General features: G+C 40.4%; 3 protein-coding genes across 4 annotated transcripts in view; all 3 read left to right on the top strand.

Annotated features, from left to right (window-relative positions):
* The window catches only part of fam189a1 (family with sequence similarity 189 member A1), a 73901-nt gene extending 69059 nt beyond the window's left edge, over nucleotides 1-4842 (top strand). The window contains exons 7-12 of the mRNA XM_026320278.1: nucleotides 1099-1234; nucleotides 2356-2434; nucleotides 2535-3317; nucleotides 3420-3491; nucleotides 3917-4239; nucleotides 4588-4842. Coding sequence (XP_026176063.1) covers nucleotides 1099-1234; nucleotides 2356-2434; nucleotides 2535-3317; nucleotides 3420-3491; nucleotides 3917-4239; nucleotides 4588-4791 — 1597 coding nt within the window. The 3' untranslated portion in view covers nucleotides 4792-4842. The remainder of the gene's footprint in view (nucleotides 1-1098; nucleotides 1235-2355; nucleotides 2435-2534; nucleotides 3318-3419; nucleotides 3492-3916; nucleotides 4240-4587) is intronic.
* Nucleotides 4843-6568: 1726 nt separating this feature from the next.
* Nucleotides 6569-16607, top strand: golm2 (golgi membrane protein 2). 2 transcript variants are annotated; one of them, XM_026320403.1, is made up of 10 exons: nucleotides 6569-7618; nucleotides 10380-10434; nucleotides 10590-10692; nucleotides 11022-11112; nucleotides 11329-11452; nucleotides 11720-11803; nucleotides 12076-12354; nucleotides 12812-12949; nucleotides 14311-14478; nucleotides 15603-16607. In XM_026320403.1, the coding sequence occupies exons 1-10, from the start codon at nucleotides 7292-7294 to the stop codon at nucleotides 15677-15679; spliced, it is 1446 nt and encodes a 481-aa protein (XP_026176188.1). In that variant the 5' UTR covers nucleotides 6569-7291; the 3' UTR covers nucleotides 15680-16607. The 2 variants fall into 2 exon arrangements, with proteins under 2 accessions (XP_026176188.1, XP_026176189.1); XM_026320404.2 differs by lacking the exon at nucleotides 14311-14478 and having other exon boundaries at nucleotides 6571-7618.
* A 264-nt stretch (nucleotides 16608-16871) lies between these two features.
* Nucleotides 16872-27838, top strand: ctdspl2b (CTD (carboxy-terminal domain, RNA polymerase II, polypeptide A) small phosphatase like 2b). The gene is made up of 13 exons (XM_026320402.1): nucleotides 16872-17053; nucleotides 20192-20382; nucleotides 21217-21355; nucleotides 21468-21617; nucleotides 21968-22216; nucleotides 22376-22472; nucleotides 22764-22875; nucleotides 23410-23496; nucleotides 23747-23809; nucleotides 23891-23970; nucleotides 24201-24327; nucleotides 24459-24554; nucleotides 24687-27838. Exons 2-13 carry the CDS (start codon nucleotides 20215-20217, stop codon nucleotides 24750-24752), a joined length of 1434 nt encoding a protein of 477 aa, XP_026176187.1. The 5' UTR covers nucleotides 16872-17053; nucleotides 20192-20214; the 3' UTR covers nucleotides 24753-27838.

The raw sequence follows: 27838 nt of genomic DNA, 5'->3' as shown, positions 1-27838 counted from the left end.
CAAATGTTACTTTTGCCAAAGGAAAAATATACCACATCCCACAGGCCAGCAATTCAAATTAGGTAACAGAGTGCTGCATATTCCCCATAAAAATACCTTGGGTCAGTGGCACTGGGAGTATATTTTTTATTAAATGCATTTGGGGGGAAAAAAATTTGCATAGCATTACTAAAGAGTATCAAAACTTTTTTGTGATATGTTCTGAAAGTAGAATTTTACTGGTTGCTGCAGGGGCTTGGTAATTTAGTCTACTGTACCCAGCAGTATCACATACTGCATATTAAAAATTCTTCAGAATTCATTTGTTTGCCGTATTGTGTGACTCTGTTATTGAACAACTACATGTGATATACTGTGAGGAGGCAGCAGCAATGATTGCAAAGTTTTTAGAAGAAATTATCAAAGGTGATATTTGTACCCAAAGACTATTCCAAATTCATCACATTAAGCACCGATGGCATATGTCTGTTTACTGTATGACTGTGACCATCACTTGTGATATTAACATCCATGGCCACACAGATCATCTCCCATCATTAAGCAGCTGTGACATCTGTGATTCTCAGCTGTGGTGATAGATTGGGTGACCCCTCCCTCATCACACTGTCTATTTTCTCAGTCTTGCCAGAGAGGCTGATCCGGATCTAACCATTTGGCACGAAGCCACATCTGTTTGTCAATTATGCCATAAATATAAACAAAGCAGAGGGAGCATTTATAGTGTCCCTGCCCAGGGCCAGGGATGTGGCATGACATCATCATGACTTGGATGATTGGTGGAAACTCTCATGTTGTAATTAATGCTCTGCCATTTTAGACGAAAATGGGATTGTAATTAAAAGATATGACTACACGCATGGCTGCTTTTTCTTAATTGGCACCATATGAAATGGAGGTGGTGCTCATAGGACACTACAGTTCTACTAAATATAGTTTTCATCCATTTTTCCTTAATATTTGAATAGATTATATAGATGATATTATATTGGATTTATGCACTGTGTGACTAGTGTAGAGGTAGAATTGCCATTCTTTGTGTTCCTGTTATTTGAGATATCATTTGGATTGGATAAAACTCTGCATTTATGCCCCTGATAGAGGCCTGCATCTGGACTTCCCTCATTCTCCCTTCAGTGCCATCTATGGGGTGCCCATTAACAGCCCAGGGACCTTGTACCCAACTGACCTGCCGCCTCCATATGAGTCTGTTGTGGGGCAGACCCCTGCCAGCCAGGTGAGGCAAAAACAGCAAGGTCTGTCCTCAGAACAACTGTCTGCAAGGCCATCTGTAAATCAGTGTGATTTGTCATATGTTTTGCTCTAAATAGTTGGTGTATTATTTTAAGTTCTGCATCAAAATGGTATTGCTACTATGTATATAAAATCATATATGTAGAAAAGAAGTTTTCATCTAGTCTCTGTCAGTTTGTGACGTTGCCTGTCCAGTCAAATCAAAAACCACAGCAAATTTAAGAATTTATTAACATTTATTGTTTCAGACTCTTATGGTCCCCCTTGACCGCCACAATGAACTAATCACAGCTTTGTTCACCCTCATTTTAAAGTTAAAATTAACTGTCTAATGTACAAGTAAATCCTTTTATGTTTTGTTATATTCTCAGCATCAATTAACACCTTAAGCTTTTAATCCATTATTTCCATTATACATGTTAATCCCATAGTTCTTCTTCAACGTCTGTTTTTCCCCTGATGAAGACCCTTTGAGGTCGAAACCAGTCAGTGTGTTTTACTATGATGCTCAAAGGCTTTCAAGATACTACTTGTTTCGTTTAAGAATGCCTGGAGAACATACTTCCCTCTTTCTAATTGTTATTGCCCATCTCTGAGAGCACCTTCATTTTTTCTGTATTCATTGGAAGTCTTATACTGTGAGTATGAGGCCCATTTTCTTTTATTTCTTCAAATCCATTTAAAAAGAACGTGCAGTTTTCTCACCTGCAATAAATGAGCAGTTGTAAATGCTGTAAATAACTGATGGAAGCAGCAGTGATTGAAGACACTCAGCTGATGATTTATATATATAGCCTATACTTACACACACACATAAACATATATCGTTAGTTGATCTAATTAAGGGTTCTTATTCAACTTTTCATAATGCAGTAGTTTCCTATGCCAGGGCAACTGGCCCTTGAAACTGAGAAATGCATGTTAAGTATGGTATGGTCTTACGGAGCCCTCTACAGACCAAAGAATGATACTGAATGTTTGCTGCTGCACAGTGGGAATATTGAACAGTACGTAATAATGAATGTCTTCATTTTCTGGTCAAAACATTGTATTTAAACAGTGCTGTTATGTTCACCACTGTCACTAAAATTCACTTATTTACAGGTTACCACCAGCATAGAGCAACAGGCCACTGAGTCCAGTCTGTGTGAGAGAAACACTACAGCAGGACTCAGTACTCAGGGTAAAAACAGCTCCAATGCTGCAGTGAACATTACAGAGTATTGTTAAATGTCATTGTCAACTAACAGCCATGCTGGTGATGTGTTTTCCTCTATTTTCAGCTTCAGTTGACAGCGCCTCACTAATGGTGTCAGAAGTGGCTGATCAGGACCAGACTTGCTCCTCAGAGGACTTGTGCTCCCTGGAGGTCCAAGGATCTGACTCCTCTCCCTATGGCATGATGCACATTGCCCGCACCAATGGGAGCTGCACCAGTCTAGAACTTTGCACACGTGACTCCTCACATTGCCATCGTGGCCTGCCTACCACTGATGCCCGCCCCAGTGATACTGGATACAGTGAGTCTTCACACACCCAGGAGTCTCTGGAACGCTCTCCAGACTGGTCCTCAGAAAACTTTAGCAATCTGGACCAGGAGGATTCGGGTGACAACACACATCCATGTGAGGAACTCAGGGCTGCAATGCACATATGTGACGAGCTTGCATCAGCCAAGCATTTACCAGAGGAACCTCCGAAAGCAACAACACACTCCCTTATTAAAGCACGAATGGTGAGCCGGAAGCTCACGCTCCCCGTCAGCATCCCCCCACCACCTCAGCCTTGTTCCCCCACCTCTGTGGCCTCCTCTGGTGGAACTTCAGCCATCAGCCCTATGGTTCCTTCTCCTTCCCCTTCACCTCCCAGCAGGCCACGTGGCCCCAGACTGTGTTTCAGTGTTTGGTCACCCTCGTCAACATCACAGCCAGCCTCTACCTCAGCTCAAAGTGGCTCCTCACCCTCAGAGAAGCCTCGGGTCCTCCGAGCAGCCAGGAGGTACCGCAAGCTGGCACGCATTGTCCGCTCCACCAGTGACCCCATCTCCTGTTCCTCTACAGTAGGAAGTATGTTTGGCAAGAATGTTACACAGGTTTTACTCCATCAAAATATTACTTTAGAAATTAACATTTTTGAGCCTGCTTTATTGGTTTTGTCTCCCTCTACAGGAGAAAATGGCAACTGCGCCTCTGTAAATAACCCTGCAGCTGAAGATTCCATTCATACATCACCAGAGCAAGGTACAATTATACAGATTAGGAATTCGTGTGATAGTAGGTGGGGGTTATCACACATGACATTCATATCTGCTGCAAAACATCATTCACATTCCATTTTGCCAAAAAGTAAAAGCTGAATGGAAACTCATTCATCTTACTATGTAAACTAATTTATCAAACTGTACTGAAATATATATTTAAGTGATAACAATGCAGTGACTCCATATTAGTTGTTGTTTATGAATTTCTGATAAAGGATTCATGGGTTTAAGGAAATTCAGAGTTTTTAAAATAAGTAAAAGCTAATTATGCCCATTGGGTTATCTTAAAAAATTCTATTATACTATATCATAATGGTTCCATGATAATATTGCCTGATCATTTCTTGCCTCATACCCCCCCTCCTCCTCCCCCAATCAATGAAGCTGACAATGTTTTGTTTTCAGAGCTAAGAGATGTTTCGACAGAGGCCGTCGGAGCTAAACCCAGTCACATATGTGTCAGGAGACAACAGAAAGAGGACAGGAAAGTGGAAATTCACCTTAAACCCCGATCCCTGCAGACACACTCCTCCCATGAGCGCCCACACTCCCTGGCTGACCTTAAGATGTACAAAGACACCAAAATATTGGTGGCCAAATTTCTGGAGCACTCAAGCTGCAGCCTGCCTCCTGAAGTCCAGCAGGTTGTCAACAACATCAAATGTGTCATCAAGTTGGATGAGAAACACATGGAGGAGGCCATCTTTAGTGCCAATGTTATAGATCAGGTAACTGGACTAGACACCATCCATGATAACTGAATTAACCTAAAGGCCTTCCTTTGGTTTGGATAGTTATTGCTCAGTAATGATTAATGTACAAAATTAAAAGTTAGCATGTTGTAAAATCAGCAACTTCAAAACTACACCACCAGTAGGACTACAGAGTTGTAGTACAATGATACATATGATACATAGTACAATGAATTTAGCTGTAATATTGCATTGTCGTGCTGATATTCACGGGGAGTTGCATTGACTCAAAAAGAGTTATTTCAGTTCATGAGTGCTATGCAAATAATGAATACCTGGCAACATTTCTCTCTCTTTGATTTTTGTTGATTTCATTATTTCCAGGTGATGGCCCAGCGTATCATAGGCAGTCCTAGAAAGCGTGGCCATGAGGATCTTCACCTGCAGAGCTGTGGTGCTTTGAGTTCGTCCCCTTCGCCTTCAATGCGCCGTCCCAAACATCTCCCACAAACAACCAGCACTTCCACTAACCCACTAGACTCCCCCTCCTCTGAACAAAGCCTTGAATGCAAAGAAACTATTCTCTGACCACTCTCACGACAAGGACTTGGGTCAGAACTCTTGAGTGCATTACATGGTGCTGGTATTGCAGACACACTGCGCTGTGCAGTGTTTGTTGAGTAACTAGTAACACTTCTTAAGGCATTATGAGAGAATTTATATGCACAGTGTGTCTGCAGTACAGGCACTGTACTATAATGCCCTCATAATGTATCTCCTAGTGCCCTGTGAGACAGTGCCAAGTCATCAGCAGAAATGGTAGCAAATTTAGCCTGATCCTGCCATTGTCTGTAGTGGCTTCTTTCTCATCAGAAGAACAAAGAATGTCTCTCCCTCAGGGGATCTTTTCTACTGAAATTCATCTCTTAAACAAGAAAAAAATACAGAACTGGCAAATTTGGATCTGTGACTGAAAGACAAAGATTGCGTTTCAGTATTCCTCTCCTCCTCATACGAAGCAGAGAAATATGTTTGTTATTTAACTGTGAACTGAACAGACTGGGTATTACTGGCCATTGTTTGCAGACTTTGTGCAACTGTTACTGATTGGGTTGTGAATATTTTGTGGTGTCGCTGGTTCAAGAACATCACAGATGTGGATTATTTAACTTACCTCATTGTGTTACTGTTCTTTTCAGTGTTACAATAAAATCTGGGTTTGTATGTTGTGGGTTTTGTTTCTTTTTTCAGTTAATGTTCTGAGTTCATGTATGTCATTGTGCAGGTGTTAGCATTTTGAACTGGTTGCCTCAGCCAGTGCTGCATGGTCAAAATAATACTGGACAGTTTAGTGAATATGTGTTAGCAATGTTGTTTACCCATTGATCATTTCTTTTAATTTGTGTTGGTAAGCGTCTTATCCCAGTGCTGCTTTCAGGTGATCAGGATTTTTCAGAGCTACTAAAATTTGCAGTGCTTGTGACTGATGCAAAGTAGTTTAATTCAGCTAGTCCAACCTTACAAAGGCAGAATGAGTCATATTAAATGAGTTAACATAAGATAAATACAAATTATATATGAGAGTTGGAATTTTTGTCAACAATTCACACACAGGCAACTTCCCTGATTTTCTTGGTGTATACTTAGCATTGGCATGGAGCACTAGTTATTTAATGTGCAGAATTTGGATAGGTATTAATATTAATAATAATTCAAAATAAAATCAATAAAATCTTTACATCTTTACATAAAACGCCTAATACTACATGAAGTTTTAGAATTAGATTATAGGCTAGGGCCAGGTTGCCCCAGTCCTGCTTATCACTTTAAAATGCCCCTGTTGTCTTTTTTGCTACAGAAACATGAAACTATTTTCACTAACTAAAAACAAAGTGTTTTAATTCATACACTTTATTTTTTTTCTGCTACTGGTAAGATGTCAATGAGAAATCAAGTAGGCGAATCTAGTTTGATTTCATTATTTTTGTAATAACGCATTTGTACGCTTTTGTTGTGAGTATAAAATTCAACGCTTGCCTGCGAAATTATGAACAAATAATAAAATAGTACATTATAACTGTAAAGTGCTCTTACAGTCAGCCATGTGCTTCCGGTCTTTGCACACTATTTACGATTAATTGGGCCTATGTTTTCTATAAATAGATTAGGTTTGCTTTTACCCTGTGGTCAATGATTTTCACCTGTTAAGTAAAGACGGTACAAGCTACAAGTTAGAATTCGGCCAAAGTTTATATAAATAAAACCGAGGACCCAAACGCACATTTACATTGTATTGCAAAACGCTTAACCTTTATTTTGAAACGCACGCGCCTCGCTAGCGGAAATGGCACGGCCGTATTGCAGCCAGCTTCACGCAGCGCAGAAATCATGTTGGCAGGCTGAGAGTCGTGAGCCCTGATACAAAAGCTGCGTCCGTCCTCTGTGTTTGTTGTGATGTGGTTAGTTACATTACACGGATCCCACCTGTGCTTTGCATGAAAACACGACAGTGTTGTCTGACAGCAGCTAGTTTCGCTGTCGTCGCTAGCTAGTGTGAAGCGGTTAGCTGCGCGCCCTTAACGTCGGGATGAGCTAACGTTAACGTCGACAGTCATCGGTGGTTTTGTTTGATAGAGTCTGTGATTGAAGCGGCTCCGGGGGTCTGTGTGTTCGTTGCTCCGCTGCGCCCTTTAGAGAGGCAGCTGAAGGCTAACTTCATGCACCTAGCTGACGCTGTGCGGTTTGTGTTTGCACCCCTCGGTGCCGTGTAGCTGTCCACGTCTATCTCGTCGACGCTCTCTGCCGCTGCCAGCTGAGCTAGGCCACGTCCCTGCGGGCGTATTTCATCTGCTCGCATTGGACGGATTGCAGGGAAGATGCCTGGTGTGCGGAAGAAGGAAGGGGAGTAAAGATCAGCGATAGAAATGTGAAAAGTCTTGAACCTTCAGACCGTGTGTCCGTGTAGTGTTTGCATTTAGCAGCGGTTGCCGCATACTGACGGCATGTCACGTAGACGGATGCGTTGCACACCGGGGGAATACTCTCACTGAGCTCTGTGGTAACTTAACGCTGCACTTTGTTCTTTGAAATGGTTGGGTTTGGTGCAAACCGACGGGGAGGCCGACTCCCGTCCTTCATCCTCATCTTCTTAACGCTGATCATCGCCATACTCTCTTTCAACTACTGGACGATGTCCAACAAGCACGGCCGACTGCTGGATGAGCTGGCGGAGGTTCAGACGCAGGTGAAGCGCAACGAGGCGGCGCGGAGCCGGCTGGAGAAGCGGAACTCGGAGCTGATGGTGCAGGTGGACACGCACAGGAAGCAGATCGACCAGAAAGATGGGGACTATAAAGTCCTGGAGGGCAAGCTGCAGACGCGAGAGGCTCTCATTAAAAAGTGCACAGATGAAAAGGTACAGTAGCAATGGCTCTGGTGGAGTTAGGTTTTATTTCTCTTTACTGAAATTTGTCAGAAAGGAGCTACAGCTTCCACTCTTTGGAAAAGTGGTATCATCACAAACTGGGAAGAGACCTCTGACAAGACCACTCTCTAGTAAAGCAAGCTCACAAGTCATGAACCAATAGTTTTCAGGTCATTGTATAAAACTGGATGGCAAAGCTGGATTGTGGTTCACTAGACCGGTCGGGTAAATTTAGATAACTATCACTTTGATGTGAAGCAACAAAGAAGAGATAATATTTCCATTAAATAACATTATTACATTCTAAATCTTCAGATCCTGTCCTGTCACATTATTATAGATAACAGTCTTCCAGCTGTACAGCAGGCAGAGAAGGTATTTGAGAAACTTCTGTAACATTTGATGGAGGCAGGGTTTTGCCTCATACCTTAAAAGACATACTGACCACTAAGCAAAGGTTTGTCTTGTGTGGTCTATGATACATGTGACTCATTGTTGACTGGGAAGTTCATTTACTTCAGCCAATTTGTACTACACATATTTTTTTCAAGAAGGTTGTGGCTCACAGCTCTCTTTTTAGTTTTATTATCCCTTTAGGTGTTTTTGAAGAAAAAGGTTTTATGGTGTTTCACTGGGCACTTAAGCCAATTATAATGTATATAAATGTGGTTGAGATTTTGAGTAATGGGTTTTGGGGTGCATTTATCTGTGTGTGTGCGTGTGTGCGTGACATGATTCCACAGCAAAGAAAAACTACATAATTGAAATCCACTTTGTTACTTTTGATGTATTTTTGTGATTTCATGCATTCACTGTGAGTGGCCTGTCTATATGCTGCACACGGCTATCACCTTTGTCCTGTCCAGTATCCCAACCAGCAGTTCACTGTCTTTTGTGTCCCAGCACCCTTTGAACGTTGGTGTGCGTTCATATTTGGACAATATATTAGGATAATGTTTTCCTGTAATTTACATGCACCCTGAATGGCCTATTCTTCATCATCAGGCAAATATTCGCTTGGCTTATGTTTATTGATTATGCTTGGCATCTTAGTCAAACCACTGCTGGTCTGAGTTATGCAGCTAGTATAACTCAACAAGAACACATTAGGACATCAGTTGTGAGACGGTATTTTAACTAGAACATGCACCGTCACAGGTAGTCGTGCTTTGAGGAGAGTTTGATGAGAGTTAGTTATCACTGACTGTTGGTAATGAATGACTTGTACTAAAAGCAATACTGTATTTGAAAAGTATTCTACAGAAATCAGGAAACCAGGTTGGAGAAAGACAATGTGGAACTTGTTGTTTGCTCAACATTTGATGAGAAGCCATCAGCCCATCAATTTACTCATTAAGAGGAACTGCAGAGTAACACTGCTCATGACTGGATATACATACACACAGAAACGGGTAAACATGCTCAGCAAACAAGTCTGTAATTAAAACCAGCTAGTGTTACCCGCTTGTATAAATATCACCTCTGATGGAGATATGAGTCACCGGTCAGTTGAATGAGGTAGTTTTCGCATCCTGAATTTTGCATCCTGAAACTTTTCTCCTGCTTACTGTCAAACACTGTGTGACCCAAACTCCTAATCATAGTGGAACAATGGTCCTGTAACAGTTTTCCTTCTGTTTAGTTGTTTGCTCTGCTGGCACTGACAATGTTTTTATTTCAAATCCATATTCATTTTTGACAGTAAAATCCCTTTTGGCAGCTGACTTTTTTTGTCTCGGTGTAAGAGATGAAATGTAGATTTAGATGAAGCTTACTTTTTTTTTTTTTTTTCATGATATTCAGACCTTCCTAGATGGTGATGTATGTAACAAAGAGTACATACTCTCAAGTTTCCTGGTAGCAATTTCAATATCCGGCTTTCTTTCCATGATCAAGATAAGGATACGTGTTAGTTGCACCACTGCTTTTCCTTTATAAGCAGCCCAGCCCTGTTTCAACACAGATGCGTGCTCAATAGCATGGGAGTCCTGCAATGCAGAGAAAATAGTGACAGTCGAGCCTTAAATGGCTAACACACATTCATTAGGGGCAACAATGAATCGTGCAAACTTATAGTTCTTATACAGTCTGTAAACACTGTGGCTGTGTTGTCATCAGTAAAGCCAATATCAGCATGCTGCAGATAGAAGCCGTTAATCACACCTGATGGTGGTTGCACTATGTTGTTCTTGTCTACAGCAGCACTATTTTCCTGTCCACTCTTTTCTTACTGCCTTCTCAATCAGTAATAGCGTCTTCAAAAACTTCAAAGACACATGAAGCCTAAAACTGGTTTTGCAGGAAACAAGTTTTCAGTAAAAGAAAAAAAGCGTATTTATCAAAATCTCTCAATTTGTAACCTTCAAGTGTGGACGCCATTCATTTGCTGCTACTTTTTGTAAAGGATGAAACTACAACTTTTTGACTGCTGTGTTTCAAACCTCCAGGGATTGTTTGATAGTCAAAGGATAAGAAGAGTAGTCCCTTCTACCTTGTTCTGCTTGTTTTAATACAAAGTGTTGTCTTTTAGCTTTAACTGACTGAAATACCACACTAGTGCATTTGGTTGTGAACCTTCAAGACAACCCGGTTCTTCCAGATTTTCCATTTGTAATAATTAGAGAACTTGTGGCATGGTTTAGTCATGAGTGACCTAGCATGGCAACTTTCCAATACTATTGCGATAAAGGAATGTCAAAAATATGTATACGTTCTCCCTCAGCTCAAACACTTTTTCCTCTTTTCTGTACAGATGAAAATGCAGGGTGATGTCACAGCCCACATGACAGAAATTCAGAAGCTGAAAGGTGAGACTTCAGTCAGTGCAGCAGAGGATACACTCAAAAAATCTATTTATAAAGGATTTCTAGGAATTTCAGGAAAAGTTGTATTTGTAGCTTCGTTTAACAGACAAGTGCTTAACCCTGTTTTTGTGTGTGGTTGTATGTGTTGTTGTGAACAGAGCAGCTAAATGAGCTGAAGCAGGAGTTCATGAAACAAGAAGAGCAGATAAGAGAAGTGAAAAAAAATAGCACCACTTTGGAAAGAAAACTGGAGTACGAGAGGTATGTGAGATCGGTGTTAATGGCTGCCCTTGAGGTTTTCTCCACTTGAGCTGTGTCATGATGTCCAAAGCACTTCTGAATATCTTTAATTACCCATTATGACATTTTTTTTTTTTAATGAATATTCACAATAATCACATAATAATAGGCCATTGGTTATTTTTATTTCCTACTTTTCCATCTGACCTCATCTCAGTGATAATTCATTTTTGTTGGGTGGTTGACAATTTCTACAGTGGATTTTTAACTAGCTCAGTTTAGCAATTTTATATAGTATTAAAAAAATCAAACGGTGTGGTTGAAACTTATGAGGAATATGTATTAACCAGTTTACAGTGTGGACGTCAGATTGCACAACTTAAAGACGAATATGAAGAATCCAAAAAGGCCCTGATGGAAGAAGCATCAAAGCTGAGACTGGTTAGTATCAATTAAATTTTGACAAGGTGTCGGACGGTTGTGCCACCTGCTGCCACGTTGCACTCATTCAGCACTGCACCATTCATTTCTTTTTGATGGTAGCAGCTAAACATAATTAATTTTGCTGCGCATCTATTTCTGTTAAAGCACCAATACTTCATCAGTCTCTTCTCCCCATTTGCTTCTTTTCCTGATTCACCTTTGGTATTTCCTCAGAGTGTAATGGATGGCCAAAAGGGTGTAAAGGCAAGCAGACGTGCAGATGGAGCGCCAGGTGTTGAGATGGTTGGAGAGCGCCATACAGTGGCTACTCACCGGCGTGACAGCCCAGATTTAAAAGGTACAGTGGATGTGATGGTGATAACCAAACTTTGTACTGGCTGTGTTCTGCCTTCCGTTGTTGTGTACTTACACACTAAATGTGTAAGTACACAAGACTCATGTGTTTGACTGAAAATATTAATTAGCAGAAATGTATTTAATTACGTTCTGTATTTCCAGCATTTGTTACTCTTGTTTACTTACCTGCATAAGATGGGAGTAGCTAAATGTTTTAACGTCAGCCTCTCTCCACCACTTATGTCACATCCCTTCTGTTCTCTTACAGAAGAGATGGGTAAGCCTGGCAGTGATGCTGGCATGCCTGGTATCGAAGACAGTGAAGTTGGAAAAATCGATGACGTGCAATTTGGTAAGCAATGGACCTCAACTTTCAAGAGCAGTTTTTAGGTTGCCATAGTAATTGATCACTGGAATATAATTGAGACTCTCCATCTGTGCATAGTAATATGTTAGGCTCAGGAAATCACACTCCCTTATATGACACTGAATTTGATATTTAAAAAAAACTTTTTCAGGGATCATAATTCCATATCCCTACTGTATTTCAGTCCTTGAGACGAGTAAAACGCAAAAAATCAAATTCACTTAAATTTCTCACTTTGCCATTTCATTTATTTACAGGCTTGAAGAAACCAGCTATTACTCAGAAGCATGATGAGGCCCCTGATGTGGTTGTGGGAGCTGGTGCTGGACCTGGAGTTGAGGCAGCTGATGGTCCAGGAGGCCAGGGACTTTCCCTGGACCAGCCCAGGCTTCAGCAGGACAGAGCAGAGGGCCAAGGAGCAGTGATTGCCCCTCCGGGCCTCAACAAGCAAGAAGACAAACCGGTAGTGTTTGAAGAAGACAATAAGGGAGGTATCAAGGCAGATGAGCTCGGAGAAGAGCAAAGACAGCCTCGAGGTACATTACGCAGCACCGTTGTAGCACTCAGTCTTTCGGGCATTTGGGTGTGTGATCATTTGTTCTCAGGTTTCACTGAAAAATAGCTTTACAGATTTCATACTTTCAGTTATGTCTTTATTCTTTCATTAGTTGAGTGAAGACAAGAGCAGAATGCCTTTTTTAGTTTTTTGTAGTCTTGTGTAACATGTTTTAAAACTTAATATGCCACATTATGTAACAGTATTATAGCAGGTTTAACACTGTGCTTTAGGGACATAGTCAAAATTAAGAATATTTAAAGGGCATTCATTTGCTTGATTTGTGAAATCCTTGTAGCAGGTGAGGAAGGGATTTGCACTGTCATTGTACTGAGATAGAGCACTAAACGTTTTAGGCCTTAAGGTTTGATTTGATTTTGAAATACATACATCAACTTTCATGTATATATTTTTCTTATATTCTTTCTTATTGTCAGCGCCTGATAATGTCAAGGGTGACAGTGAACGCTTGAAAGGAGTTGCTCTGCCGCCGAATCCTGTCCAGGTGCCCAACCCCATCCAACCACACCATGCCAAAGATCAAGTTCCAGCAGAGCCAGTACACCACCGGCAAAGTGAGTTTCTCCATGACCCCTTAAAAAGTGGTTGAGATGTTGTCTTCCAGCTTTCTTTGTGTCAATACTGACCGTAATACACAATTTGGTGTGAACATTGCCCACTGCCAATTGGTTGCAACCCTATTTCTGCAGAACACGTTTTTTTATGAAAGTTGGAACTTGCAGACGAATATCTATCCAAATATGGATAAGGAGCACTGTTAGGGAGTAGCGAGAGGGTTCAGTTGAAGAGGAGAGCAGACAAATGACATACATCTGGCTTCCAGATTACCCTTTCCTGCTCCCTGCTTCTGCTCTGCTGCTTTTGCTCCCTCTGTTTTCAAATGTTCTGTTCTTTTGTCTCATTTACGCATCCTTCTCACCCTCTGCAGCACTTCTGCTGCTCAGTTCACATCTTTATTTTGTTTAGCTTGTAATCTCCCACCTTTTATCTCTTTAAACTTGCATTTTGTTGTGGCAAATTAACACCCAAGACATACGAGATGTCTTGTTTTTGGCAGTGGTGCTTACTAGATATGAATCTACCGCCTGGCTCAGTGCATTTCAAGTCCTGTTCAGTCCTGCCAATGGGACAAATCTTGAAATTTGCCTTTGGCTCGATAGGAACATACACCGCCTCAGATGCTTGTGTGATAGAGGCAAAAAAGTGACACAGTGGAAGGAATACGATGGGATAAAAGATCATCTTCAGCACAAATGACCAATCCCCTAACATCATCTTGCTTCTTCTTACATTTAAACACACATCAACTATTGGTTTACAGCATAGAGAAAAGCCCTTCTGAACAGGCTTTAAAATGAGGTGTCTGTACTGTTCTCTCTTTTCACATATGTTAATGGAGGTGGACAACGTGTTGGAAACATTACATTTTACATGTATGTACATTTATTTACCGTGTTTATGGCCATAAAAATGACCTTTTGAGGTGAGTCAACAGTTCTCACAATACCAACAAAAGCTAAACATAAGATTAGACTTACTGCAGGGCTGCACTGTATTTGATAGATTGATTGATTGATTGTAAAATCAAGACCGTACAGATGATTACACCGGTAGCCCAATTAGTGTTCAGTGCTTTCCAGACCATAAACAGTCCCTCATTGCCAGGGAACTTCATTTGTTTCCACTTGGCTCTCTGCTTTTAAGTCCTTTGCTCTTTAGAATGACCTGTCTTCTAATTAAATCTGCCATGGGGTATCTTTTCACCTCATCTTCCTTATGTTTTCTCATCGTCTCCATGTGATCACTTATTCCTTCATGCATTCATTATGCAGTATTTCACACATTCCTCCCTGTCTTCCTACAACTGCATCCGCTTCCCTCCCTTCCTGATGAGGCCCTTCTCTGCCTCCTGCAGGCCGGTTCTTTGATGAGAACGAGTCCCCAGTAGATCCGCAACACGGCTCTAAGCTAGCGGACTACAATGGGGATGATGGGAACGTGGGTGAGTATGAGGCCGACAAGCAGGCCGAGCTGGCCTACAATGAGGAAGAGGATGGTGATGGTGGGGAGGAAGACGTTCAAGGTGAGCCAGGCCGGGGGACTGGACTGTCTGTCCAGATGTGTATTCCACCATTCCTCCCTTGCTCCTTCCCCCCACCCCTGTCCTGCTGCCAACCCCTGCATTGTCCCAGCATTTAGCTCACAGTACCTTGAGTTTGGGCCTTGAAAAGAAACTACAGATATTCAGGAATTATCACAAGCACCTTCATGGTCAAAGCAGGACTGTCATATATGCAGTTCAGGAAGAGTAACTAAACTGTGAAACCCCATAGCCTCATTCATAAAGAAAACTTGACCCAGGAACTTACGGTTCTGTGAGAGTAATTCTGTTTCCATCTAGTATTTTCAATGCTGCTTATGCTCCTTTTTAGCTGTACCACCTGTCTGTGCCCACCAAACATCTGACCCACATCTAGACTAGTAGATAAATATAGCTCACTGTGTTTGTGAATGTGTCTGTGTTCTCCTTGAAATATTGAAATGCATGTTCATGTTTTTTTTTTTTCTTTGCTGTGATTGTTTCCTACCTATAAGATTATAAATTTTAATATTGGTGTGACTGCATTTTGAAGAAATTCGTTTTTTATTAATTTAAATAACTATTTGCCATGTTTGCCTCGTTATTAGAGTATTGATTATGATTTGTCATCTATTGTCTGTTAAATGCTTCATTTGTATAGTCTCTTTCAGTAAAAGTCTAGGACGTTATGATCAAAAAGAAAGCTAGCAATATACTAGATAGACATAAATAGACACAAAATGTTTCCCTTCTTTTTTTCATACTTTGGTTAGATCAGGGGCACTATGTACCAAAAGAGCAGCGACTGTGCTGTCCTATGCTGTTGACACAAGATGGACATGAACACCCTCAAACACCTTTAAAGCTCAAAGTCAGCATTTGAACCTAGAGTCACTGTTTCATTTCAAATCCAGTTGAATTGTATCCAAAACCATGAAAAGCATAAATCCTCATACTTTGTGATTGGACTATATGTGATGATTTCTTTTATGGACGTACACTGTAACAGATTAGGACCAAGCCATAGATGCGATTGGATTGATGGAGAGACAGAGCTAAGATAATACATGTCTATTAACATCTGTTAACTGATCTCTGATCTTTGTGCTGCATTCTTTTTTTTCCAGATGACGACGATCGAGACATGCAGGGAGATCGGGCTGTGGATTATGGAAAAAGGCATCAATCCATTGACATTCTTTGAACGGGAACGCATTCAGACCTTTCCTCTACAATTGAGGTCTCTCTTGACAAAATAGTTTGAAAACCAGTAGGTTTATAGGATGTATCCTCAATGTCCTGGACTACTTTGAAAAAACAAAAATTGCAACTTATGAATTCTGAATAATATAATACAAAGAAAACGTAATGGCATTGTTCTGAGTTACTGTCAGATTGCTAATGGTCCCAAGTTAGGATAGTAGGGATAAAATCTTGTACATTGACTGTTGAGTTTTATTTGATAACCGCCTCAGTTGATAATGCAGTGGTCTAAAAAGAGCCCTCCTGAATCACACCTGAACAAGGGTCAAACTGTGTTTTGTTTTTGCTACATTTCTTTTCAGATTGCTGTGGCTTGATATACACAAATACTGAGATGTATTTCAAAGAGACTGATTGAACATTCTGCCTTTCTACCATAATTTTGGGGCTCTTACATGGATGGATTTTTTTTTCATTTATATGAATGGGGGATACATTACAAATGCCAAGGACTCTTCTCATGGCCTATTAAATCAATTTTTTTTTTTTTTTTTGTGACACTCAAATGTGTCGCTAATTGAGTTTTTTAATGATGCCATTGCATGCATTTGAAATCTTTGATTAATTATCAAACTGAGAAAAATACTGATGCTTAAGCAATACTTAGAGTGATGTTAGATCCTCTGCAGTGTGCAAAGATTAACCAAGCACATGAAGTTGACATACTGTACACATGCTTCCATTAATAAGGTCTCTTGTACATAATGTAGTCAAACTGTTAACATTTGTACTGAGGAAATACAGTTCCTCACCTTTAGGGAAATCCGTTAACATGACATCAGATCTGTTTGTGCAGCCAGGAAATTGATTTCTCATGGAAAGGCACATTGAATGTAATTTAATTTTATTAAAGGTGATGCTTCATGTCAGTTGTCAGTTGTGATGACGCTTTAGCATCAATGTAAATGTAGAAATGATGGTTTGTTATCAGTGGTGAGTGCATTATGATGCTGCTTGATAAGAACTATTGAGCTGATTTCTAACTCATAAGCTGTCTAGTCCCTGAAGACCTTGAACAGTTACAAAGCTGGAAAGAGCAAAAGGCAAGTGATAGTCTTTGCTGCGGACCGTGTGCTGGTGTTTATGAGAGGTAAGGGGGTGTGTCTGTGTCCCATACGGGTATCTGCCTTGGAGAGACTGAGCAGAGGCGGGAAATGGCGCCTGGTAACACAACGGTGTGTCATTTCGGAGACAGCCCTTGAGTATCCAGATAAACGCACAAAAGTCGGATTGGATCCCAGAAACAGCCACGGCCTATGCGGTGATGGTTATTCGGGTTTGAGCCGATATCTCGCTATCTGCAGATCACTGTAGGGTAAGTCGGTAACGTTGCCAGCCCTGTTCGTGCGTTTGTCTTTGCGGTTTCTGTAACGCTGGATAACGACATGATAAACATTTTCCGTCCATGCCTATGCACATCTGGTAGCCCTAAGCAGATTTTCAAGGCTAGGCAGAGTTAACGCCAAGCTAGCTGCTAAGCTAGGTTAGATAGCTAATGTTAAAGGACAGCTAAAACACGGCCTACCATGAACCTGGCTAATTTCTGGTCGATTCGATAGCTAATTTTAGCCCCCTTCTAGTCTGTGTAACTAAGCCGATGTGTGATTGCCACTAGAATATTACTAATACAACACACAGCTTATCCTGTTGTGTTAAACAATGAGCAGCTAACGCCAACCAGTGGAAGTCTTTTGCCTGGACGTTAAACAGCATTCAGCTGAACTAAATTTAGCGAGGTTAGCATTAGCCAGCTAACACATTATTCTCAATTTAATGTCTTTACAGTGGGTGTAGACACGTCTCACAACTCCAAAATGAAATCCCGTCATGGGCATTGTGGGCTGAAGATAAGTCCGACCGCATCAACAGATCGTTTGAATAACGTTACGTGCTAGCTAACTGTTAGCATTAACGCCGTCTGACCAGGTTTACTGTCAAATACAGCAAACGTTAACGATGCACTGAATATAGCATCGTGCAGTGTTAAATGGAGACGACAGTCGAGTGAAACCGATCAGCTAACTTGGTATTAGTTTTCTAAGTGATAATTCTGACCGCGGTTCATGATTTCAGTCTTATTTCGCTCAGCTTATGATGCCGCACTGGCTGCTAACGATGAGCTAGCCTGTTCTGAGCGTTTGGCGTGCCGGCTTGTGCTAGCATGTTACTAAGGTTAATTACATTTGCACTATTTAGCAGCGTCAAAAGACGCTGTATTTCTACAAAACTATGTTTCACACCTTCATAACCCCTTGCGCTCAACACACGGCCCTTGTGTTTCGTTTGAGTGGGATAAGTTAGCTGTTAAACCAGCTGCAGAGCTTTGGTAGTTCTGATTTTTTTTTTTTTTTTTTTTTTTTTTTTTGGTCCTGTTTTTCAAAGGTAGACTGGCATGACTGGGGCAATTGCACCAGGTGTGTCTAATAACTTTACAATTATTATTTTCTATTTGATGTGCTTTTGCCACTGTGTGTTCTCGGGGGTGTCTTTGCACGGTGGTCGGACTGTGAAGGGCCTCGCTGGTCTCCAGTGTGTCCCTGACTAGCCTGTGCTAGCTCGCTCCTACGGTCTCAGTGCTTGTTCTTATTTCCCGCTCACTTGCTCGTACCTAGCTATGTGCGTGATCCTCGTTTAGTGCGGGGCTGCCCACAAAGCTGGAGGTTCCGCAGCTTTAGTGCCTCTCCGGTCATACTAATAAAAGGCAGAATTTAATATCTATAGGAATAACGCCCCTGTGAAAATGTCTATAAGTGATAGGTTTAAGTTAATCACGTTGCAGTGGGAGTTTAATACAGTAGAGTCTGGATGAATGGCACTTTGCAACATGTCAGTTTTTACTCATGAGCTGCATGAGGCGTTTATTGGCACTAGAGGGCAAATTGTTACACCTTGATCTGTTTGTGAAGTAGTTACAAGTAATCTGGTGATGGGGAAGTGTTAGAAGTTATGTGGATGAATATTGCACAAAAACTTTAACAAACTCAAACCCTGCAGTGCTGATTTGAGCATCCTGTGCATTATTGGGATTTGTTCAACATGTTTGTTCAACATGTATGTGTGTGTGTGTGTGTGTGTGTGTGTGTGTGTGACACACACACACAGGTGATCTAAGGTAACAGGATGACCTGATGCATTGGCAAAAGTTCTACTGAAGGCAGAATATTGACAGGAAAAGAGAAAACTATTTTCCCTCCCCATTTACTGTCAACACAATCAAGTAAAATTAAATATGCAGTGTTACCTAAAAAGCCATATTAGCCTGTAGTTGTATTATAGACCAGCACATTAATACAAATGATGTATGAACTATTTTTTTAACATTCTTTTTATGGAGACAGTCTGTTAATCTAAAAAAAAAAAAAAAATAGCAAAAGCATCTTTAGGTGGATCGAAGGTCAGTTTGCACACTGTGGGATAGGAATATTTTTGACTGAGAATTTTAAAGTCTTCGATGTTCAATGTTAAGAAGATGAATTATAAACTCACTGTGGGGTGAGAACTGTGATTATGCAGTGTAGCTGATATTTTTCAGTAGTGACAATAGTTCAGAAATTGATTTGAGTGCTGTCATTAATGCTGTAATAAAACCTGTGTGTACCCTTCTCAATATCATGATCTGTTAATCACAACTTCCAGACTTGTTCTACTTTGCCTTTGTGCCTGTTGCTTTAACAGAGTCAGAGTACATGGTAATGCAGAAGTGCTTGTGTTCTTGTGTGCTTGCAATTGAACCAACAGTGTGTACAATTCTGCTGTGCTCATGGAGAGACCTCTGTGTAATGTAAAGCAGATGTAGTGAAGGACATTTACAGTGTGTGATGTGTACAGTATGTATTGAGAAGGTGCTGTTGTGTGTTCGGGGTTCCTGACAGCTTGCGGATATGTCCGGACACATTTTCAGCTGCTATTATGTAAGCGCAAGTGGCTGGCATACTTGACAGTTTGTCTTCCCTGTGAATAGTTTTTAGTGCATAGTCCAGGACAACGCTGACCAATTACATCGCTCTATTCTGGAATAAGGAGTGTATTTCTTTCAGATTAAGTTTATAAATGTGGCTAACCTGAAACATAATTTATCATTGCTTATAAGTATATACGTTATATGCATGTTGTATCAAACAGTCATCTTGCATGCACATAGTAATAGGGGGTGTTCTGCAGAAAGCGTATAGAAAGATCCTGGATAATGTTATTTTTTTCACTGTGCGGATGAAAGTAAAGCCAGCTGTAGCTGCCGTGATTCACTGTGATGTAAGTGAAATGGGATCTTGAATGCATCCAGATGTTGGCCGAAAATGCACCAGTACACACAGATACACACCAGAGACATATCTGTTTTAAAAGTTAAAATAGTTGAGACTGTTGGAACAACCTGACTGCACACTTGTACGGACTTTGTCCTTCTCTCTTCTTATGTATGCCATCTTTCCCTGTGTCTTATTTTCTAAAACAGCCTTACATGTGACTGCTAAAACAATGAGGCTGAGAATGCGCAAGGCGTCTCAGCAGCCGAACCCCAGTCTGGCAAGCCGCCCGTCCCGGTCGAAGCGAAGACATTCAGAAGTTGAAGAGGACACTCCCACTAGTGGAGGGAGGGGCTTGTTCTCGACCATCAAGAAGTTCATCAGAGGAAACACGGTTAAGGTAACTACCTATGTTAGCACATCAAATGAGCCTGCTTTTCATTTGAGTTCAGTGCGAATATGAATGTGGTGCCCTTTCTGGAAGCAGTGAAATATTGTAATTGAAGAAAAAGTTCCCTTTTCCCATGGTTTAACAGTGCTACTGAAACTTTTTTTTTGGCACTTCTCTCTTTTGAAACTGTTTAACACTATGCTCTCTAGGTCTCTGAGTTAAATACAGTGTTTCTTGGTGCACAGTGTCATGTTTCCTGAGAAATGTCTGGTGGAATGCAGCAGCTTGTCTGAGCACTCGGATTCGGGTCTAATTTTAGCTTCTGGCTCACAGAGTTGGTGTGCAGGGACAGGAGGTAGTAACAAGTGGAAAAGTCAGTTCCACAAAAAGGAGTTCTTCCTCTAGAAAGACATGGGAGCTTTCTGATGCTTTTACATATTGTCATTTTATGGTCCTCCTAATTCAAGATTTTTAACATACTTTTCCTTCCTTCATACCTGTCTGTGTTTTAACTTCTAAACAGACAAAAACATCCTTTTTTTTTTTTTTTTTTTTTTTTTAAAACAGAGTGGGTGTGTTCTGTGCAATTTCTTGTTTTGATTGATTAATTTATAGGCATGACAGCTGTTACACTATGAGACCTGGGTCCTTTACAATGAAAATGTCTGTAACTAACATAAATTTGACACACGCTGTCTTTAGGCACTCAAGTTTTTAATTAGGTGGATGTGCCTCATAGTCAAATCTTAGACCACTGTTTGGTATTAACCAATTTAAGGGGTTTTGTCTGACTGTATTAGGTGTTAATTAGGTGTTCACTGTATGATGTCTTGTTTCCTTTAGGTGCAGCATGAAAATCCAGCCAAGAAGACCCGCCTCCACTGTGATGTGGACAATAACCTGATCACCTCTACACCCCCAAACACCAACACCCCACGCAAGACTATTAGCAGGGTTGGCAGGAGAAGCTCTGTAAATGGACGTGAGTGGCACTCAAAAAACTAGTCTTATTAATTAATTTTTTTTAATATCACAAATGTTTGTCTTGTGCTTGTCCTTGTTAACGCTCTTAACCTGATTCTTCTCCTCTGCAGAGGCAACCAATCATGACAGGAGGAAAGAGAAGCCCAATGGCAGCCTGGAGACGACGACGGCCGTTGAGGTGACCACCAGCCCTCCCAGGACCACCCTTCTTGGGACCATCTTCTCCCCTGTCTTTAATTTCTTCTCACCAGCTAAAAATGGTAAACATAGGCTCTTTTGATTCATTGCTTGAATCTGAATTTGAAAATGTATTTGAAACTGTAGATTAGGTGTGCATCTTAAAAGATGAAATACCATGTGATTTTAGCAAGAGTGATTTCATGCTGCACTCTCACTTTTTTGGACATAATTGAGACTTTAACTACAATATTATTGCTGGTGTCATAAAATGTCTTTTCTTAATGTTTGATCATATTCCTAGTAATGTTACGATGTTCCATCACTGTATTACATTGTATGCTATGCATCTTTTAATCATCATTTTGTGTTTCTCTTTTATGTCTATGTCAGGATAGTATACAGCTGAAATGCCTCTTCTTTGTTTTTCCAGCCTCTTCTGGCTCAGATTCCCCAGATCAGGCATTAGAAGCTGAGGAGATAGTCAAGCAACTTGACATGGAACAAGCTGTGGAGACAGCCACCAGCACAGCCACATCCACACAGGAACTGTGCACCACCACTAACTTCTACTCTAGTGTGTCACAGCTGCCACCTTTGCGACCTCCCCACATCCTTGAGGTCTCTCCCACAGCAGAGGAAGGAGATCCTGATGCTGATGCTGACCTTCCACCCCTCACAGGTAAATACTACTGCAAAGAAAAGATGCTTGAGACATTCAGTTTCCAAATTTTACTTCATTATGTCAGGTAGCGGTGACCTATGTGAAAGTAGTGGGTTCTTGCTTATCTTATTATTTTGTGTTCTTTTTTTTGTCATCTTGTTCTTGTTATGGTCCAAGCTCCAGGCTCCAGTCCAGACCTTGCATATGTTGACTCTCCTCCCACCACAGTACCACCAGAAGCATCCTATGAGGAAGATTGGGAAGTCTTTGACCCGTGAGTAAAACATTGCATCATCATGTAAATCTTTCATATGACAAGACCTCAACAGACTAAGAAACCAGAATGCTGAATTCAAGGTGTTTTTTAAAAAAAAAAAAAACCAACCAACGAAATATGACTTGTATGTTAGTGTTTTTAGTTTGACAAAATATAAACTGGACATTAGCCATTGGCTGCAGCCCTTTAAATGTAAGTGCAATTAAATGGCACCAATTATTACTTAGAAAACTGGTTTCAACTGATATTTGTATTTGCTCAAAGTATGTCTGATGTTCTGATTTGTAGGTATTTCTTCATCAAGCACGTCCCTCCACTGACAGAAGAGCAACTCACCCGTAAACCAGCCTTGCCACTAAAGACACGCAGCACACCTGAATTCTCTCTAGTCTTAGACCTGGTCAGTTATAATACAATAAATAAATACTTATGCACTGATTTATTTGTTTTTGTTTTTTAACTTTTGCAGACCTGCCAACCTCTATGCATTTTGATATCAATGTAGACTGGTACAATTTCTCCAAGTGAGTTATGCAGAAAGCTGGTTTTGAGTTTGACTGATTATGCAGGACTCAAGTCTATGCCATGTTAAATCATAGGCAAAACATTAGTTCATTACAGTGGCCTATGTCTATGGTCTAGCCTGCTAAAATGAAAAAGAGGTTGGGCCAGTCCCTGTGCCAGATTTGTTCCCCTTGCCATCACCAACCTAAGATTACACAAAAAGTATTCACAAGCAAGAATAATGGAAATTTAACACGGTGGTCATTCTCATTGTAAATGCCTTCCACATATTCTGCAGCGCTGATACTGCCACAAGTAATCAGGCTTAATAATTGAACATAAGCAGGACATAAAGAGTTTTGTCATGGTCTGCTGTAGACATGCCAAAAGGTTATATGAAATTAAGATGTATTTCCTCTGTGTTCTTTAGGATGAAACACTGGTCCACTGTAGTTTAAATGAGCTGGAGGATGCAGCACTTACCTTCCCCGTCCTCTTCCAGGATGTCATTTACCAGGTAGCTACTGCCTTACAGTAAAGTTTCCCTCAGTTTTCTCCAAGATATAATTTTAAATGTCTTCACACTGAGAAAGGTGTATTTCAAATGAACTTGGCATACAGTTGGGAAACTAGCCTGTTATATAACAGACATACTACTACAAATACATAATCATCTATGTTAATTAATTTCCCGTCTGCCACAGTGGAGATCAGCATTTGTCAAATGTGGATCATTGTTTTCTTATCACTGGTCTTGTCATGTGCAGGTGTATGTGCGCCTGAGGCCATTCTTTAGAGAGTTTCTGGAACGCATGTCTCAGATCTATGAGGTAAATACAGCCTGACTCCTGTTGTCGATTTAGCCTAATTGCATCTGATTTTCTAAAAAAAAAAAATTCTCCCTTTTCTAGATCATCCTTTTTACAGCGTCTAAGAAGGTGTATGCAGACAAACTGCTCAACATCTTGGATCCTAAAAAGCAGCTAGTGAGGTACGATGTGTTTGTGGTGGTTTGTTTTAATTGCACATCAAAGACCAAAAGCTCATACAAGCCTGAATGAAAAGAGGTGGAGCTCAAAAAGCACCATGTGAAGCATTGGCTTGTGCTGCTGTTGAGGTGTCAGTGTTGTGGTTATTCTGAATTATTGATTACTCTGACCCTGATTGAGTTTGTTCTCCCCCCCCCCCATTCTTTCCTTTCATTCCCTATTGAAACTGTAGACACAGGTTGTTTCGTGAGCATTGTGTCTGTGTCCAGGGAAACTACATCAAGGACCTCAACATCTTAGGCAGAGATCTGTCAAAGACGATCATCATTGATAATTCACCACAAGCCTTTGCATATCAGGTGAACACTTAATATTACACTGGAGGAAAAATTCCTTTTCCTGTTATTATTTGCGCTTAGCATATTGTTCCTAAAACTTTGGTTTCAGACTTGATTTTTTTTTTTTCTTCTCCCCAAAAATTTCTCCTCAGTTGTCCAATGGGATTCCCATAGAGAGCTGGTTCATGGACAAGAATGACAATGAGCTGCTGAAGCTGGTGCCCTTCCTGGAGAAGTTGGTTGAAATGGTAAGGTGTTCGTAAACTTTTTAAGATGATTACTGTTCACTAGAGCTATTGCAAAATGAATTTTCAGTAAAAGTGCTCTAATTTGTCTTTAATCTCTTGCTGTATTGCTGTCCTGCCTACTGAACTCATCAGAATGAGGATGTGCGGCCGCACGTTCGGGAGCGGTTCCGACTTCATGACCTGTTGCCTCCGGATTGAACTTGAACAGTGTCTGAAACGGGACAACATGGAAAGACTGAAAACAACATGCGTGTAAAAAAAAAAAAAGAAAAAAAGAAAAGGCCCTCTTGGGATTAAAAACTACAACATTGCCATTACTGTTTAAAATTTTAGCCTTTTTTCTCGTTTTATTTTTTCCTTTAATTTTTAAATCCTCCATTGCTTTTTAAAAAACTTCAAAAGAGAAACATTTTTAAAGATCTGCGTGAAATTTTCTAAATATCAAAATTTATGGAAGAAAATACGCACTCTGAACAAGCCCAGGTAGACTCCTCTTTTTGACAGACTCTACAGCTGTGGGACGGGGTATCATCTCCACACTAAATTCTGAAGTCTTGGTGCTGGTTTAGTGGATATAAAAATGCTACCCGGTAAAGAGGAACTCCACCCCGACTGAGTCCCGAAGCCCAAACCATCCCTGGTGCTCACGCTGTTGACATTGATGAATAAGAACACTTTGTGGCTATGAACCATTTTCAGCAGGAATGACTGGCCTGAAAATCAATCTGTGCATGTGTGTATGTTTACTCCTAGCCAGACACACACACTCACTGATTTGATGTTTGGCAAATCTGTAGCCTTTAAAATCATATGCATTCCTCTGTAGCTGAGTCAAGTTTTTGTTGTTGGTTGCAGTTTTTTCTGGTAAAACTGGTGTTACATTTTTTTTTTTTTTCCTCTCCTGCTCTAAAGTAACGTTTCAAAAATGTTATACTTTGGTTTGTAAGATATGATATTTTAAAGGGGTCATTTACATTTTATTGTATGCATTTTTCCTATTAGGAGAACAAGGGTGCATATTAATGAGCCCACTGCATAGTCAAATGAAAAGGAATTAATCCAGGAGTTAAAGTACAGTTCTCGTTCTAACAAAACGATTTAAATCATTGTTTGCTTCACTGTGGGACACAACATGGCTCCCTAATTAAATGTTAGGATTATGATTTTTTTTTTTTTTTTTTTTTTTTTACTTGTAAATCTGACATTGTAAAGGTTTGAGGGCATTCAGTTTGAAAGTGATGTCACTGTTAACCTTTCTTTAATAATAATACTTGGTTTGTCATTTGTCTATCAGTATTGTCTGACTTAATCAGAGCTCTGTTTCTTTTAGTTGTAATGTGTAATTCGATGGCTGTATCAGTAGCATTATGACTAATGTAGCACATCTCTGCCAGAGTGAGTCTACCCATGGTAAAGATCTATGGCCAGACCCTGTACAGGCCATTTCTGGCACCAGCAGCATACTATCGTAACATTTAATTTCACCGACTGCCCCTCGACCTCTCTCTTCTATATGTTTCAATTTGTACTTTTTTTAAATTTTTTTTTATTTTTTATTTTTAAATGTTTAGCACAGTTCAAAGTATTGTGTTTAAGAATGGTAACTATATGAATGTGTTTTTGCCCATCTTAGCCTGGACACTCAAGCCAAACTAACATTCTGCTCCTCCTGTTGTGGCTTAATTTATTAAATAGTGAGACAAACAGCAGGCAGAAATGTAGATGTGTTGGCATCCTTATAGGCCTAAACCTAGGAGGTAAAGACAGAAAAATGTGTGCCAGTAATACGAGGCTGTCCTCTGTCATTGGTTAAACCCTCAAAGGTTAACTCAAATATCCGTGACAATTTGACATGCATTGTTGAGCTCTCATTTCTTGTTTCAGTTGAACTGAAGTGCTTTTTATGTTAAAGCAAACGTGAGTGGATTCATCTGGGATAATTGTACAGTGCCATACAATTCCTCGTCCCACAAGTACCCCCTCCAACCCTCTCAGTTCCTGTGCTCTCACTCCCACAATGCTTACTGTAGATGGAAAGAGACAATCAGACCCTAGAACTTGGCAAATGTTGAGTCCTGGAGAGACAGACCCTTCCTCTGTTGAATCAGCGTGCAGTATGTGCTGTGTACTGTGATTCCATTGAGTTGTAACCACCTTTGAGTAAATTTGGCAGGTGATTTCCCACTGTGACCTGCCCAAACAATCCCTGATACTCACTCGACAGAAGTGACAGAAATGATTTCCATCTGCTCAGCCCCTACCTGCCTTTGCCTTTCCTCCCCAGGTGTTAGTGGCTCTTTGGAAATTAGAATTTGTCTTGAAGTAAAATTCTTATAGGGCACAGCAGTGTTTACTTTCACATGTCCAGACTATGAATGTAAGCTGTACAGGGGGTGAGGTCTCAAGTTGTCTTTCTGAATTCCTTGACACGTTCTCTCCACATCAACCAGAACAAATTGATGAGGAGGGATGGCATCACATATCCTTCATATGTTGCGGAGGAGAAAGAACGATGTGCATGGAAGAAGAAACATGTCTTGAGGTCCCACCATGTTTGCCCCCTCCCTATCTGCATGACCTCTCACCATCCTAACTGCCATCTTTTATATGCAAGCCTCACCTTGAGTGTGTGATGTGGCCCAGGCGTGCTCATCTCCTCAGCGGGCTGTGTGATCATAACTCAGTCATGGCTTGTTTCTGAAGGATTGGTGGGAGGCATTTGATTCTTTTCATCCAGCTCATTTTTATGTGCATTAAAAGTTTATTGTACACTAAGTGTTGTACAATACATGCAGCTTCATGTTTAAAAAAAAAAAAAAAATCCTTAAAGTAAGGAAAATCTTTTGTATTTTTGATTTCAAAAGGCATGTCATATCTACTTTTTAAATGTATCAATGAAGATTTAACTTTACATCAGATGGAGTGTTTTTTTTTGTTTGTTTTTTTTTCCTTACCAATATCTGTATGTTTAGTTTAGCAATGTCACTAAACTGTTAAACTTAGCATGTAGAGAATACAGCTTGCTTTGTGGGAAAGTCCTGAATTAAATTTTAATCCTGGCACTTTTTCTGCAGAAAGACCAATTGTGTTAATGATTTTTTTTTGTTTTTGTTTTTTTGTTTTCAGTATCCGTTAAGCCATTTTACTTGCAAGAATTGCTATTTGTGCTGAAGATGTATTTAAAAATGTTTTAAGACATCTTTGTTAGCCGTTAGGCTATATGCTATTGTAAAGTGTAAATACAGTTACAATGAATTTCTGAAACAAAGTTTTAAAGTTAAAAA

The sequence above is a fragment of the Mastacembelus armatus genome, chromosome 3 (assembly GCF_900324485.2).
Source record: "Mastacembelus armatus chromosome 3, fMasArm1.2, whole genome shotgun sequence".
Taxonomy (NCBI): domain Eukaryota; kingdom Metazoa; phylum Chordata; class Actinopteri; order Synbranchiformes; family Mastacembelidae; genus Mastacembelus; species Mastacembelus armatus.
The sequence above is the reverse complement of the archived record's forward strand: the minus strand, read 5'-3'. Positions and strand labels throughout refer to the sequence as shown.